The sequence below is a fragment of the Haematobia irritans genome, chromosome 5, assembly GCF_050003625.1.
Source record: "Haematobia irritans isolate KBUSLIRL chromosome 5, ASM5000362v1, whole genome shotgun sequence".
NCBI classification, from domain to species: Eukaryota; Metazoa; Arthropoda; class Insecta; order Diptera; family Muscidae; genus Haematobia; species Haematobia irritans.
Genome location: NC_134401.1, coordinates 36377556 through 36390856, shown reverse-complemented (window position 1 = coordinate 36390856; position 13301 = coordinate 36377556). Strand labels below are relative to the sequence as shown.

Below are 13301 nucleotides of genomic sequence, written 5' to 3'. Positions count from 1 at the left end.
TTAGATTAGTTAACCTGTCAATTGCAAATATTCATTAAACATTATCGTTTGGAAAGATAAGCGATAAAAAGGGTGAAGAGCAAACTATTTTTGTAACCGCAACAAAAAACAAAATTATTGAGCATTAGCACTTTATGTGTTGGTTATAGTGTTGATATTTCCGGTGAAATGGTTTTGCTATTTTTTTGCCATGGTAATAACAATGTGTTCAGGGGGTAGTCGAAGGGATTATCTATTTTTGAATTGTTAATAAATTTACGTATATATGTATTGTTATTGTCGTTATTGGTGCTTTACTAGGTATTGTTTAATATATAACATTTTAATTACTTTATTAATAGATTCCTATTTTTTCTTCAAATTTATCTATGCACAAAGATTAAAAATTTTCTTCTTACTTTCCCCCAAAACGGGGAGAGGAGTGTATTTTTTTCTCGTTTTATTATCGGTCAGAAGGGTGAGAACCAGTTGCGGGGAGGGACTTGTTTTATATTTCTGCCAAGAAGAAAAATGCTCTATAAAAATATGATAATGACGTCAGTTCGGTATTTGACTGACGTCCGAAATTCCATAAAACGCCTCTTCAAGTCGGAGTGGCGCGCGAGAAAAACAAGAAAATATACCAAATATAAAATGGCTATTGCTGCCGCTGTTGATCCTCTTTGTATCTGTGTTTTTCGAATCCTCTTTATTGAGGGTGGTGGGTATACACCGACTGTATCATAGGCCTGGTAACAATTCTTTCGGAAATCGATATTATCAAAAAAGACATATTCGATTGAAGTGATTTGATTTTATCATGATTTAGCTATCGATTTGTCGATAGGATCACTAGCAATCCACGAGTACACATTTGTGTCTTTTCTAGACCTGGAAGAAAGACTCAACAATGAGATAAAATTTTGACAAAATTTTCTATAGAAATAAAATGTTGACAAAATTTTCTATAGAAATAAAATTTTGACAGAATTTTCTATAGAAAAAAAAAATTTGACAAAATTTTAAATAGAATAAAATTTTGAGGCAATTTGCTATAGAAATCAAGTTTCGACAAAATTTTCTATAGAAATAACATTTTGGCAAAATTTTCTATGGAAATAAAATATTGACAAAATTTTCTATAGAAATAAAATTTTGACAAAATTTTCGATAGAAATAAAATTTTCTATAGAAATAAAACTTTGACAAAATTTTCTATAGAAATAAAATTTTGACAAAATTTTCTATAGAAATAAATTTTGACAAAATTTTCTATAGAAATAAAATTTTGACAAAATTTTCTATAGAAATAAAATTTTGACAAAATTTTGACAAAATTTTCTATAGAAATAAAATTTTGACAAAATTTTCTATAGAAATAAAATTTTGACAAAATTTTCTATAGAAATAAAATTTTGACAAAATTTTCTATAGAAATAAAATTTTGACAAAATTTTCTATAGAAATAAAATTTTGACAAAATTTTCTATAGAAATAAAATTTTGACAAAATTTTCTATAGAAATAAAATTTCCACATAATTTTCTATACAAATAAAATTTTGACGGAATTTTCTATAGAAATAAAATTTGGACAAAATTTTCTATAGAAATACAATTTTGACAAAATTTTCTATAGATATAAAATGTTGACAAAATTTTCTATAGAAATAAAATTTTGACAATATTGTCTATAGATATAAAATTTTGACAGAATTTTCTATAGAAATAAAATTTTGAAAAAATTTTCTATAGAAATAAAATTTTGACAAAATTTTCTATAGAAATAAAATTTTGACAAAATTTTCTATAGAAATAAAATTTTGACAAAATTTTCTATAGAAATAAAATTTTGACAAAATTTTCTATAGAAATAAAATTTTGACAAAATTTTCTATAGAAATAAAATTTTGACAAAATTTTCTATAGAAATAAAATGTTGACAAAATTTTCTATAGAAATAAAATTTTGACAAAATTTTCTATAGAAATAAAATTTTGACAAAATTTTCTATAGAAATAAAACTTTTGACAAAAATTTCTATAGAAATAAAATTTTGAAAAAATTTTCTATAGAAATAAAATTTTGACAAAAATTTCTATAGAAATAACATTTTGACAAAAATTTCTATAGAAATAATATTTTAACAAAATTTTATACAGAAATAAAATGTTGACAAAATTTTCGATAGAAATAAAATTTCTACAAAATTTTTTATAGAAATAACATTTTGACAAAATTTTCTATAGAAATAAAATTTTGACAAAATTTGCTATAGAAATAAAATTTTGACAAAATATTCTATAGAAATAAAATTTTGACAAAATTTTCTATAGAAATAAAATTTTGACAAAATTTTCTATAGAAATAAAATTTTGACAAAATTTTCTATAGAAATAAAATTTCCACATAATTTTCTATACAAATAAAATTTTGACGGAATTTTCTATAGAAATAAAATTTGGACAAAATTTTCTATAGAAATACAATTTTGACAAAATTTTCTATAGATATAAAATGTTGACAAAATTTTCTATAGAAATAAAATTTTGACAATATTGTCTATAGATATAAAATTTTGACAGAATTTTCTATAGAAATAAAATTTTGAAAAAATTTTCTATAGAAATAAAATTTTGACAAAATTTTCTATAGAAATAAAATTTTGACAAAATTTTCTATAAAAATAAAATTTTGACAAAATTTTCTATAGAAATAAAATTTTGACAAAATTTTCTATAGAAATAAAATTTTGACAAAATTTTCTATAGAAATAAAATTTTGACAAAATTTTCTATAGAAATAAAATTTTGACAAAATTTTCTATAGAAATAAAATTTTGACAAAATTTTCTAAAGAAATAAAACTTTGGCAAAATTGTATATAGAAATAAAATTTTTGACAAAATTTTCTATAGAAATAAAATTTGGACAAAATTTTCTATAGAAATACAATTTTGACAAAATTTTCTATAGATATAAAATGTTGACAAAATTTTCTATAGAAATCAAATTTTGTCAATATTGTCTATAGATATAAAGTTTTGACAGAATTTTTGTATAGAAATAAAATTTTGAAAAAATTTTCTATAGAAATAAAATTTTGACAAAATTTTCTATAGAAATAAAATTTGGACAAAATTTTCTATAGAAATAAAATTTTGACAAAATTTTCTATAGAAATAAAACTTTGACAAAATTGTATATAGAAATAAAATTTTTGACAAAACTTTCTATAGAAATAAAATTTTGACAAAATTTTCTATAGAAATAAAATTTTGACAAAATTTTCTATAGAAATAAAATTTTAACAAAATTTTTTTATAGAAATAAAAGTGAAACAAATATTTCAAAATCCATTGTAAGTTCTCATTTTTTTGTAGAAGTAGTAACTTTCCCTTGATGGTGCAAGATAAAATCCTTATAGCATTTAAAATTCCACACATTTACAATTCAATCCAGAAAATTGAAAAATTAATTGTATCAATTAATTTTTTATTAAAAAAAATTTTATTAAAATTTAAATTTAACTGGCTTAGTCTTAGGTAATTGTATCAATTAATTTTTTAATTGAACAAGTTTTCAGCTTCATTAACTTTTAAATTGGAAATATTTTTGTTATATTTTCTTCTATGTACGTAAACAAGAACAGGATGCTCACATAGAAATTCGCCTAGACCGATCTTATCAAATTTTCACATACTAATTTTCTTTTGTTTTTGCTCACCCTCTTCTCCTCTCGCCTTGTTTGCAATCATTTTTGCCAGATTTATTCTATACCACAGCCACCGCTTTCTCAGTTTGTTTTGTATGGGCTGGTCGTTACCGCTACCGCTACCACCATCGCGCACAACACGATAAAGAAAATTGATTTGTTATAATTTATAGAATAGAATAATATTTATTAAAAACAAGTTCCTTTGGGATATTTTATATTTGTGGCGGCTGGCTAAAATCTTTTTGAATGTGTCTCGGTACGTGTGTGGGCAAACGAACGTGGGAATTTTCTATTTAATATTTCTTTCTACCTTTATATGTGTGTGAGGTAGTTGCTACTTTCCCCGGTTTTCCTTTGTATTTTGAAAATATTGCAAAAAAGCAAAATGTTTTTTGAAAGATAATCCATTAAGTGAAAGTTGTTATTTATATACATATACAGACAGATATTATTTGTATGTGTGTGTGTGTGTGTGTTTGGGCAAGTGAACGAGGTGCATTCAGCATTTGTATCAAAATTTTTATGTTCCACATTTTTCAACTAGAAACAACGCTCGTATGTCAAAAGGTTTGGAGTACCTATAACCCCACCAATGTCAAGCTTAATGATAGGGTTGTAATATAAAAGTCAAACCTCGTATATCCAATTAGAATTATACATTTGAGTGCCTTAGAATTATATATTTTTCAAAATTTTATTTCCTTAGAAAATTTTGTCAAAATTTTTTTTATATAGAAAATTTTGTAAAAATTTTCTTTCTATAGAAAATTTTGTCAAAATGTTTTATCTATAGAAAATTTTGTCAAAATGTTTTATCTATAGAAAATTTTGTCAAACAGTTTTATCTATAGAAAATTTTGTCAAAATTTTATATCCTTAGAAAAATTTTTCAAAATTTTATTTCTATAGAAAATTTTGTCAATTTTTTTTCTATAGAAAATTTTGTCCAAATTTTTTTTCTATAGAAAATTTTGTCCAAATTTTTTATCTATAGAAAAATTTTGTAAAAATTTTATTTCTATAGAAAATTTTGTCCAAGTTTTGTCAAAATATTTTATCTATAGAGATGTTGTCAAAAATTGTTATCTATAGAAAATTTTGTCAAAATTTTACTTCTATAGAAAATTTTGTCCAAATTTTTGTATATAGAACATATAGTTTAAATTTTATTTCTATAGAAAATTTTGACAACATTTTATATCTATAGAAAATTTTATCAAAATTTTATTTCTATAGAAAATTTTGTCAAAATTTTATTTCTATAGAAAATTTTGTCAAAATTTTATTTCTATAGCAAATTTTGTCAAAATTTTATTTCTATAAAAAATTTCGTCAAAATTTTATTTCTATAGAAAATTTTGTTAAAATTTTATTTCTATAAAAAATTTTGTCCAAATTTTATATCTATAGAAAATTTTATCAAAATTGTATTTCTATAGAAAATTTTGTCAAAATTTTATTTCAATTGAAATTTTTGTCACAATTTTATTTCTATAGAAAATTTTGCCAAAATTTTATTTCTATAAAAAATTTCGTCAAAATTTTATTTCTATAGAAAATTTTGTCAAAATTTTATTTCTATAAAAAATTTTGTCCAAATTTTATATCTATAGAAAATTTTATCAAAATTGTATGTCTATAGAAAATTTTGTCAAAATTTTATTTCTATTGAAAATTTTGTCACAATTTTATTTCTATAGAAAATTTTGTAAAACTTTTATTTCTATAGAAAATTTAGTCAAAAAAATTTTTGTCAAAATTTTATTTCTATAGAAAATTTTGTCAAAAATTTTTATCTTATTTTTTTTATCTATAGAAAATTATGTCAACATTTTTAATATATAGAAAATTCTGTCAAAATTTTTATCTATAGAAAGTTTTGTCAAATTTTTTTATATAGAAAATTTTGTAAAAATTTTTTATCTATAGAAAATTTTGTCAAAATTGTTTATCTATAGAAAATGTTGTTAAAATTTTTTTATCTATAGAAAATTTTGTCAAAATTTTTTAACTATGGAAAGTTTCGTCTTAATTTGTTATCTATAGAAAGTTTTGTCAAAACTTTGTATCTATAGAAAATTTTGTCAAAATTTTATTTATATAGAAAATTTTGTCAAAATTTTATTTATATAGAAAATTTTGTCAAAAATGTTTATCTATAGAAAATTTTGTCAAAATCTATATCGAAAATTTTGTCAAAATTTTATTTCTATAGAAAATTTTGTCAAAATTTTATTTATATAGAAAATTTTGTCAAAATTTTGTACCTATAGAAAATTTTGTCAAAATTTTATTTGTATAGAAAATTTTGTCAATTTTTTTTATAGACAATTTTGTCAAAAATTTTTATCTTATTATTTTTAATCTATAGAAAATTATGTCAACATTTTTAATATCCCAGCAAAAAAGGGAGCACTATTTCAGCAGGATTGTAAGGGAGAGAGGCAGTACCAACTGCTTACAAAACAACCGAGTCAGCGCTGATTTTTTTGGGCGATGTCCTGATTTAGAGCAGCTTCTACATAGTGCTGTTATAATTGCACATTTTAATAGAAATATTGCTCAGAAGTGATATATAATCTTGAGTATAGCATTGTTGGCGTGAAGGAAAACAGCACTACCCTTCATGCATCTATTCTGCATGAATTGGTTGCAATAACGTAAACAAATCATCATAAACTAGTTTGATTACTCGTTTACGTTATTGTCACCGATTCATGCAGTGTGGATGAACTGCCTACTTTATTGTATACCAAAAAGCGCAACTAAACTCTTACTGCTGAAATTTTTTTTGTTGGGATATAGAAAATTTTGTAAAAATGTTATTTCTATAGAAAATTTTGTCACAGTTTTTTATCTACTATTATTTTTTATCTATAGAAAATTATGTCAACATTTTTAATATATAGAAAATTCTGTCAAAATTTGTATCTGTAGAAAGTTTTGTCAAATTTTTTTTCTATAGAAAATTTTCTAAAAATTTTTTATCTATAGAAAATTTTCTAAAAATTTTTTATCTATAGAAAATTTTGTCAAAATTTTTTATCTATAGAAAATGTTGTCAACATTTTTTTATCTGAATGTTTTGTCTAAATTTGTTATCTATAGAAAGTTTTGTCTAAATTTGTTATCTATAGAAAGTTTTGTCAAAATTTTGTATCTATAGAAAATTTTTTCAAAATTTTATTTATATAGAAAATTTTGTCAATTTTTTTATCTATAGAAAATTTTGTCAAAATTTTATTTCTGTAGAAAATTTTGTCAAAATCTATCTATAGAAAATTTTGTCAATTTTTTTATCTATAGAAAATTTTGTCAAAATTTTATTTCTATAGAAAATTTTGTCAAAATTTTATTTCTATAGACAATTTTGTCAAAATTTTATTTCTATAGAAAATTTTGTCAAAATTTTGCGTCTACAGAAAATTTTGTCAATATGTTTTTTTAGAAAATTTTGTCAAAATTTTTTTCTATAGAAAATTTTGTAAAAATTTTTATCTATAGAAAATTTTGTCAATATTTTTTATCTATAGAAAATTACTAGTTTTCTGTACAATTAACATACAACCCTGTATGATCTTAATGAGTTTTGTATGCGATGATGACATTTAAAAAAATGGATTTAGTTTTCAAGTCAAGATATTCTTTACTTTCCTTTAAAATTTTCTAATTTTTCCCGAATAAACCTCGTACATTCTATATTAGGATAATATTTATTGAAAATTTTAGCTTATGCTATGGGATATGATGCTTTGCCACTTATATACTATTGTTGGTGTACTTTCTTTGAGCAAAAAATCAAAAATGAAAAAAAAAGCAAATAACAAAAATAATTCTTATGTTCAAAGAATACGAAAAGTGTTGTTTCCGGTCTATCGCCCAATTCACACACATATCTATGCCAACTTAGTTTTGCGCGATTTTGCAATATCGATTCGTTACACTTTTAAAAATATCTCGATACTTTTTGATATGATGTATTGAATATTTTTCAAATAACCTCCCCCACCCACTTAATAAGCAAATCTAATTATTTTGTAGTAAGAGGAAGCTAGAGATGGTAAAAGTTTTTGGATAGATATGTAAAATCGAATAGACTATAATTCATCATTGTATGTTGGAGCCAGGTGCAATTTCATAGTTTTTTTTTTGTTTTTTGTAAAAACCGAAAGCAACAGCTAGTGATCCTCCTAAATCGAAAAAAAAAAACAAAATATCACCTGTCCGTCTATCAATTGCTGTTGGTTTGTATTTGTAACGACGCTGGGTGGCTATGTCTCTTTGTCTTTTATCCGCCGAATTAGAAGAACTTTTTGACGTTTTGCACGATATCGTGGCTGGTATGTGGGTGTACCACTAATTGTGATGGTGGTGATGAATATATTTTATGGTAGATGTATAGTCCCAATACTTGGGACAAAAAACAGTGTAGACTGAAACAAATGCAGTATGTTTCTATGTTCGATTGAATCGTATCTACATGCGGAAAATATGAAATGGTTTAAAATAATAATTTAAGTTACATTTGACAGTTTTTGTTTTTTGCGATTTATGTAATAAACCTAACGATGTATTTTGAAAATACTTGCCAAACCCAAGCCCGCTTCACTGCGCCTTTATGATTTTTTAAAACTGAGAGACTATTTGTTAAAAATATGTCATGTTTAAGAAACAACCAAGCCTTCACGTAAGATACATGGTTCCGGGTTAACACAACATTTTTCTTCCAGCTATGGTTTATTTCTCTTAAATTGGTGTTACCCATAGTATTATTAGTCGTTCTGCAAAATTGACAGAGAGAAAGAAGAGTTCAACGTTCAATGAAAACTTCAAATTTCGTGACAGTAAATGAATGCCTTTCCGAACATATACCGGAGCAACATCTATGTTGTCTGTCAATAAATGTAAGATTTAAGGTTTTCTACTTACAAAAGTCTGGCTAGAAGGAGTGTCTTATTGCGGGCAAATATCAAAAAATTAAGTACTTAGATCCCATTAAGGATCCACCCTCTACCATTCCAGACAACTCTAAGCAGCGTTGCCAGAATTGTTTCACCAAAAACCGCTAGATTTGCCCAAAAAAATAGCTAAAAAAAGCTAAAAAATGCTAAAAAATAGCTAGAAAAAAAGCTAAATTTTTTTGTATCAAAAGTCACATTTTTGATTGAAATTTAACAAACTTAAAGGCTTTATTTCACTTACAATGAATATTATTTTCATTTTAATTCCACTTCTGTGAGACTGTAACAATATCTAAGGCATATTAGCTCTGTTTGCGTATTCGATACATTTTGATTACTATCACAAATTTTTTACTGGAAGTCCTTCGTTTTGTGGGAGCTACCTTCCCAACACCTCTATTTTTTTTACTTGTTATTTTAAAATATTAAATGATCTAAGCATGCTTTGGATTTGGTAAAAAAATGATTTGTCATTTTTTAAATAAAATTTTAGTTTGGATTTGAAATTGTGAAAAATTCGAAATACATTACTTTTATTTAAATTGTAGAAAATACCTATAGTTTACATTTCCCAGTAAAAACATTTTCCTTTTCTTCATGAGCTATCAAAGTGCTTTAAGAACGTGCTAACGCCAACTTAAATTTCCAAATTCAGACTCCTATTCAAGTAGAAATTATTGTATATATACGTTTTTGAAATAAAGTGTTGAAAAACATCTTCTATTTTTGAACGCTATTTTGGTTTGTGGTTAAGATGCAAAAACTCCTCACATTTAAAGACTATTTCATTAATTCTTCCTTCTTTCATGAAAACATACCCATTTTTAAGTTGAATCACTTAATTATAAGGACAAAACGACTTTATCGTCTTTTGGACATGGAAAACAGTTTATATAAAAGAAATTCACAAATGCTATTATAACCAAAATTCGCGTTCGTATTTTAAGGAGACGACAATATTTTTTCAGTGCACAAAGCTATTCACATCTACTATTTTAATTTAGTAATATCGTAATAACTTTAGAATATTATAATAACATAAAAAGGATAAACGAGTCAAATGATAATATTCCCAATAATTTACTGACAGTTTATCTAACAAATTTGTATGGTAATAGTAGATTTAAAGTTTACGATAACTTTTATGTATATAATGAAAAAACTTTACAACAAGGTGTATTTGCTACAAAAATGCCCGCATAATGGCTGGACTCATTATTAATGTTTCAACTGAGCTTTGAAATATGTGGAAACCCTTATACTTGCAGCAAGGCTTAGATAAAAACGCCGATTTATCCATATTTCAATAGAAACATGTCGAAAATAAAAAAAGCCAAAAATAGCTAAAAGGGTCATGACAAAAAGCCAGAAAAAAAGCTAAAAGCTAAATGCATTTTTTTCCCGCTAAACGTCTTCAAAAAAAGCCAATCTAGCGGGAAAAAAGCTAAATTGGCAACGCTGACCCTAAGCATCCCTGAAATTACAAACAAATCGTGGAACTTTTCTTCAAGCAATTCGGAGAAGTTTGGTCTAACTTTCAAAAGGTTGACAAGGGGGAAGTCCCCCTCTCCGTCCAAATATTAAAAAAGCAGGTACCCCATATTAACTTTGTAACGTCTCCCACGTCCTCTTTAAATTTCAAGTAAATCGGAGAATTTTTTTGTTATTATTGGTTTCTTTTTCAATCATTATTATTATTTTAAATTAAATTATTATCACTGTATGTACTTTAAAAAAAAGTCGGTTAAAGGGAATGTATCCCTCCCCGACTAAACAAAAGTCTTTGTCTGGATGTTAACCCCAACCTGAAAATTTCAAGCAAATCGGTCAACTTCGTTATAATTTTCAAACCGTTTGAGAGGATTCACTGTACTAATATCACGTACCGAATTCCAAACTAAACGGATGAAATTAGAACCCACACGAGGCTCTTGAGGCCAAATATGGGGGTTGGTGTATATGGGGCCTATATAATTATGGACCGATATTAACCAATTTTTGTTAGAGGTCATTTACTTATATCACGTACGAAATTTTAGTCGGATCGGATGAAATGTGCTACTTCCAGAGGATCCGGAAGTCAAACCTGGGTATCGGTTTATATGGGAGCTATATGTATATAATCATGGACCGTTTTGGACCAATTTTTGTCAAATTTTATTTTTATAGAAAATGTTGTTAAAATTTTATTTCTATAAAAAATTTTGTTAACATTTTATTTCTTTAAAAAATTTTGTTAAAATTTTATTTCTATAAAAAATTTTGTTAAAATTTTATTCTTAGAGAATATTTTGTCAAAATTTTATTTTTAGAGAAAATTTTGTTAAAATTCTATTTCTATAGAAAATTTTGCCAAAATTTTATTTTTTATAGAAAATTTTGCCAAAATTTTAAATTTAAAGTTTTGTCGGATGTCAACATTTTATTTCCAATGAAAATTTTGTTAAAATTTTATTCTATAGAAAATTTTGTCAACATTTTATTTCTATAGAAAATTTTGTCATAATTTTATTTCCAAAAAAATTTGTTAGAATTTTATTTCTATAGAAAATTTTGTTAAAATTTTATTTCTATAAAATTTTTGTCAAAATTTTATTCCTAGAGAAAATTTTGTCAAATTTTTATTTTTAGAGAAAATTTTGTCAAAATTTTATTTCTATAGAAAATTTTGTCATAATTTTATTTCCAAAGAAAATTTTGTTAAAATTTTATTCTATAGAAAATTTTGTCAAAATTTTATTTCTATAGAAAATTTTGTCATAATTTTATTTCCAAAAAAATTTGTTAGAATTTTATTTCTATAGAAAATTTTGTTAAAATTTTATTTCTATAAAATTTTTGTCAAAATTTTATTCCTAGAGAAAATTTTGTCAAATTTTTATTTTTAGAGAAAATTTTGTTAAAATTCTATTTCTATAGAAAATTTTGCCAAAATTTTAATTTTATAGAAAATTTTGCTAACATTTTATTACTAAAGTTTTGTCAAAATTTTATTCTATAGAAAATTTTGTCAAAATTTTATTTCTATAGAAAATTTTGTCATAATTTTATTTCCAAAGAAAATGTTGTTAAAATTTTATTCTATAGAAAATTTTGTCAAAATTTTATTTCTATAGAAAATTGTGTCATAATTTTATTTCTAAAGTAAATTTTGTCAAAATTGTATTTCTATAGAAAATTTTGTCAAAAATTTTATTTCTAAAGTAAATTTTGTCAAAATTTAGTCGGATCGGATGAAATGTGTTGATTCCAGAGGATCCGGAAGTCAAACCTGGGTATCGGTTTATAGGGGGGGCTATATATAATTATGGACCTACACGGACCAATTTTGTTTGAGAGCATATACTAGCATAACGTTTCAAATTGCAAACGGATCGCATGAAATTTACTCCTTCCAGAGGATCCGGAAGTCAACTCTGCACTGAAAAAATATTTACGTGATATTAATGATTACGCAACCTAAATTTTAGGAAACGAAATAGGAAGCGAAATTCCTTTAATATAACGAAATTTTAATTAATATAAAGTTTATAATCATTGCTTCAAAAATTTTTTTCATTAAATTTAGGACACAAATTTTGTAAATTTGCGTCCCTTCGTTAAAGTGGCATGTCTTTGAACTAAGGCTAATTTTCCGTGAAGTAAAGAAATACATTTTTGATTTAAAGAAATTGTCCTTAAATTAACTGAAATATTGAAACTTTAGATCTAAGATAAAAACGCTTCAAATATAGGCTAAGACTTATTTTGAGGATGTAGCGTCTTTGGTTTAAAGTTTTCTTTGGAATTCAGAAAACATTTTTTACTTTGAAGTATCTGTTATAATTTGGATTTTTAAACTGGAATTTGTTTGTACGTGAGTACCTTTATTAATAAACCGCGAAAATAGAATGAAAATTTAATAAATAAGATCTGATTCATAATTTTAATTTTATTGGTCCTAAATTTAAAGCCAGATAGGTCGCTAAAAATTTCTTTATTTTAAAGAAGCCGCATCTTTGGCTCGGAATCAATACCAAAATCTTTAAAGGAATGTCAACATCTTTGGATCCAAGTAAACTTTTTTTGAGTGTGGGTATCGGTTTATACAGGGCCGATATATGTATTCATGGAACGATTTGCAAAATTTTTGTGCACGGTTTTTAGAGGGCACATATGTGCATAGATTGTTTCTTCGGAAGTTAGAGTGATATCAAGAGACGTGCGGACGGACGGACATCGCTAGATCGACATAAAATTTCACCACGACCCAGTGTATATATACACTTTATGGAGCCTGAAGCCAATATTTACAAAAGGAATGACAAATTTAATATACACCCATCCTATGATATAGGGTATTAAAAGTCCAAAAAATCAAAAAGAAAAAAATTGTGATTACTGAAAACTGTTCTTGTTTTTATCAGTGGTCGTTTATTTCTCCTCAGTGCTGGTGATTTTGATGGTCCTCTTCAAGGGGGTCACAGCATTAGCAAACTCGACTATGAGATTTTTTTTTTATTAAATTAAAAATTAATTTAATGATTTCAAAAAATAAATGTAATTTGGAAACATATTGATTGTATCGAAATTTCTAAATTAATAATGATTTATATCCAAACATATTATATTTAATAAAACTCGACTGTCTACCATGTAACAACCTT

At 24.5% G+C, this 13301-nt stretch overlaps 1 protein-coding gene across 1 annotated transcript in view; it reads right to left on the bottom strand.

Moving 5' to 3' along the window:
• LOC142241559 (zinc finger protein 277) overlaps positions 1–3749 on the bottom strand; it is a 62810-nt gene extending 59061 nt beyond the window's left edge. Inside the window, exon 1 of the mRNA XM_075313352.1 lies at positions 3704–3749. Within this exon, the coding sequence (XP_075169467.1) occupies positions 3704–3734 (31 nt within the window). The 5' untranslated portion in view covers positions 3735–3749. The remainder of the gene's footprint in view (positions 1–3703) is intronic.
• Positions 3750–13301: the final 9552 nt, after the last annotated feature.